The 4,147-nt window shown below is 34.6% G+C and overlaps 1 protein-coding gene across 1 annotated transcript; it reads right to left on the minus strand.

Annotated features, from left to right (window-relative positions):
• Positions 1-2,347: 2,347 nt before the first annotated feature.
• LOC100484474 (putative vomeronasal receptor-like protein 4) lies at positions 2,348-4,107 on the minus strand. Its single transcript, XM_011217213.3, has one exon. It carries the CDS (start codon positions 3,736-3,738, stop codon positions 2,872-2,874), a length of 867 nt encoding a protein of 288 aa, XP_011215515.3. The 5' UTR covers positions 3,739-4,107; the 3' UTR covers positions 2,348-2,871.
• Positions 4,108-4,147: the final 40 nt, after the last annotated feature.

Raw genomic sequence — 4,147 nt, forward strand, 5'->3', positions numbered from 1 at the left:
TAAAATGACATAAAGAATGGCATTGAGATGTGAATTTTAATGAAACAGAGTGGCTAACAATTACACATACAATTTAGGCAATGTTCAAACCATAACCACATATAGATATAATACCAAAGAATTTATGTATAAAACAAATATTCATGTAAGACAGACACTAAGACACTTGCAATTTTATTAGGTGACCATAAAACCATCCTAGTAATAAAGCGTTTTGTATATATAGCAAACAAATAAACTTTTTATAAGTACTAAATAACTTTATTAAATAACTTTATTTGGAAGTTTGAGTAGTCCAGAAGACAGACAAATTGGAAGTATTGTTAATGAGTAAAGAGGATGAACATTTTATATTCGCCAGAGAAAATTATTTTAAATGGCAGAACTCAAGGCCTACAAAATTATAAGATGTATGAAAGCAGAAATCTCGCATGTCATATTCTCTGGGCTCTGTGAAATAACAATAGAAGCTATCACTTTAAATGTAATCAACAAGTAGCATCTCACTAAATGCATGTTTCAAGTAAGATATTTTGTATAACTACTAGATAGTAGGTCCAAACAGAGATACTTTTACAAAGACTTGGATGTGCTAAAGAAACATGGCAAGTGGAACACAAGGACTTGAATTCACAAAACTAGTTCTACCAAGAGTAACTTAATGTTACAAAAAATAAATAAATAACACAATTGTGATGCACAGACACACTCCATTAATAGTGGAGGACTATCCCATCAGAAATTTGTGCAAAACCTGAAAATACTTTCAAACATTATCAAAACAATCACGTTCTACAAATAATGTTGTGATATGGTAACTTAGAAGATGGAAGAATCGGTCCAAATACATAAAATAGAAATTTTTATAAAATGCTGTTGTCTTCTGGGGTGCCTGGGTGGTGCAGTTGATTAAGCATCTGACTCTTGGTTTCAGCTCAGGTCGTGATCTCAGGGTCAGGATATCGAGCCCCATGTCAGGCTCCATGCTCATCATGGAGTCTGCTCAAGGCTGTCTCTCCCTCTCCTTCTTCCTCTGCCCCTCCCCACCACTCTCTCTCTCTCTAAAATAAATAAATCTTTTTTTTAATGATGTTGTCTGGAACAGAAATATCTATGCAAAGTATTTCTTAATGTGTGTATGTGCATATCTGTGGCTTTAGTATAAAATACATAAATTCCAAAACTTCTTTTACTGCAGATACCTAAAATTACTCAAAAGTTAAAAGAATCCATAAAATGTCCAACAAAACTAAGAAGAAAATATAAGACCATCCCAGGACCTGAAGTAAGTTAAGAATCTAGAGAAGTAATCAAACTAAGAAGCCATCTCTCCATCCAGACACAAGCTGACCACAAGGAGCTCAAAACTTGTGTGGAACAAAGAAAGAAAGAAAGAAAGAAAGAAAGAAAGAAAGAAAGAAAGAAAGCAAGCACCTGGAAAACTCCAAAATGCAGTGTCCCAAATTTTACAACTGAATTAGAAAGGGTGAAAGACACAAATCAATAAGCTAATGAGTGAAGGGTCAGAAGAAATTACATGTCACATAATAAAGATATCAGCAATATGTTTAAAATATTAAAGACAATTGGAAAACATGACATGAAAATGTGGGAAGAGCAATAAAGTGTACATTTGTCAAGAATATTTGGAAAGGAGCCTAATATACTTAAACCATTGAAAAATAAAATAACTCAATTTAGTACACAATTTTTTGTGAAATATTAAATTAGTCTGAGTTGATGAGAGAATTGATAAACCTGAATATGGAGCAGAAATATTACAACCAAGGACATTAAAGAAAAGGCGTTTATGGAAAATTCTGTAATCACTTTACATAAATGAGGATTTGAATGAGAAGAAATAAAAATCATTTAATTGTTTCACTAGAGTATACAAAAGAAATAAAACAAAATTAAAGAAATGATGTGAGGGGTGCCTGGATGGCTCAGTCGGTTAAGTGTCTGCCTTCAGCTCAGGTCATGATCTTGGGGTCCTGGGATTGAGCCCTGTGTCAGGCACCCTGTTCAGCAGAGTGTCTTCTTCTCTCTCTGCCCTCTGCCCTTCCTGGTCGGTTGTGCTCCTGCACTCTCTCTCAAATAAATAAATAAAATCTTTTTTAAAAAAAGAAATCATGATGAAAATTTTCTATTTTCAAAACTAAAGGAGGATATTACAAATCAGAAATGCATTGTAACAAAAATGGGCAAATAAAAATACCAGAAATATTAATCAACTGTGTAACACAAAAGAAAAGGAAAAAAATAAAAGCACTGAGAAAAAGGGAAAATGTTTAAAGGCAATGAAAGATAAGATGGAGAAAAACCTACAAAGGTGAGAGCAAAATGTCTGCAGCCTTACTAGAAGCCAGAATACAAAGAAATAAATATAGAGTGCAGTGAGAGACTATTATTCAACTAAAATTGAGTACGTAGCTAAATATCTTGAAATAAAAAGAATAAGTTAGTTTTCAAGAAAATATTGCATTGCCAATAGGTAATACCAATATTGAACCAAAGTACAAGAACAGTACTTTGGAAATTTTTTCTTTGTATGGAGAGAAAATTTTCCTTAAGGGAGTTTTAGAATGGAAATTACAAACATATGGGAATATTGAATCTCTTTGATAGTAAACTAAAGAAACTGGAGGACTGATGCATCACGGTTTCAAAAATATTTAGATAAATTAAAATATAATTTTAAATTACAATTAAATTAAAATTAAATTTTAAATGTTATTTAAGTAAATACCATGTCATTTGAATAAAGGCCAAATAATCATCTTTTTGGATATCTATCTTATGAATAAGTAGTTATAAATTGTTTGTAATTTTTCCACACTTTTGAAACACATTTTCGTCCTTTTATCAGAACTAATTAAGTACCAAAGCACTGACAGTGGCATAGACATTGGACAGAAGCTTCTGGAAATCCAGGATGACTGGGTCATAATTCCATAACACAGTTGAGGACAATGAGGTGATGATGTCTATCCAGTACACGACCACAAAGAAACTCACCAACAACAGGACAGTCTGGGTGGCCCTGTTCTCTGGGGAGGCTCTTGAGAAGCTAGTGCTGTGAAGGTGCTGGCAACACCTCTGATGCCTGGTCAGGAGAATCACCATGTATGAACTTGAGAGCACCATGAGTCCGACAAAGTAGACATCCCTGGCTATTGTCAATGTTAAAATCAGTCCCCTGATGATGGGGTCCATGGGAGAAAGTGAGCAGTATTTACTGACATTCAGTAGATCGGTCTGGGTCACATTAAAAGATGCCACAGAATAGATGATGCAGTTACTACTGAGAGACAAACTGAGAAACCATAAGATGAGAAAAGAATGGAAGATGTGTTTTGTGCATTTATATTTAAACCTGGCCAACCAGGAGGTGCTGGGGCTGATGGTGATGACCTGGATCACACTCAGGAGGCAGGTGGTGCAGATGGAGAGACTCCTTGTTACTCTGCCCATGCAGAATAAAGCCTTACATTCAAAATCATTTATAGAGTTCAGTGATCCCAACACTTCTGCAGACAATAAAAACAGCCCAGTAAAGAGTTTCATTACGTGAACAAAGGACAAGTGACAGATGATCAGGTCAGTGGGCTTAGGCCTGTGATCCAGAAGGAGCATGAAGATGTGGAAGAGAAGGAGGAAGAAGTTGGCTGAGACTCCAATACCAACTTGTAAAAACTGGCATATTTTAACAGTAACATAAATGGAAGATGTGATCATGATAATGGCAGAAAAACATATTTTGTATATCTGGGGAAAAAAAAAGACCTCACATCATCAACGTCATTATTTTTGTTGTCGAAATCATCACCATCACAATTTTTATTTCACCTAATTTTTATTTTGCCCAGTTAATCAGTAAATCTATGTTGTATAAAGTCTGAGAAATACAATCTCAACATTACTTGTACATAAATTTGGGTGTGTGAATATTATATACACACATATCTATTTGCTGTCTATCTATCTACTTTTTTATTTATCTATCTCTCATCCATCTACAGAGAGAGAGAGAAAGAAAGAGGGGTTAGGAGAGAGAGAGAGATCTCAAACAACATATCCATAATCATGCCAGGATAATGTACCCATTCTCCATACTCCTATGGTACATGCATTTCTTTTCCTCTTC

This window comes from Ailuropoda melanoleuca, chromosome 3 (genome assembly GCF_002007445.2).
Source record: "Ailuropoda melanoleuca isolate Jingjing chromosome 3, ASM200744v2, whole genome shotgun sequence".
In the NCBI taxonomy this organism is placed as follows: domain Eukaryota; kingdom Metazoa; phylum Chordata; class Mammalia; order Carnivora; family Ursidae; genus Ailuropoda; species Ailuropoda melanoleuca.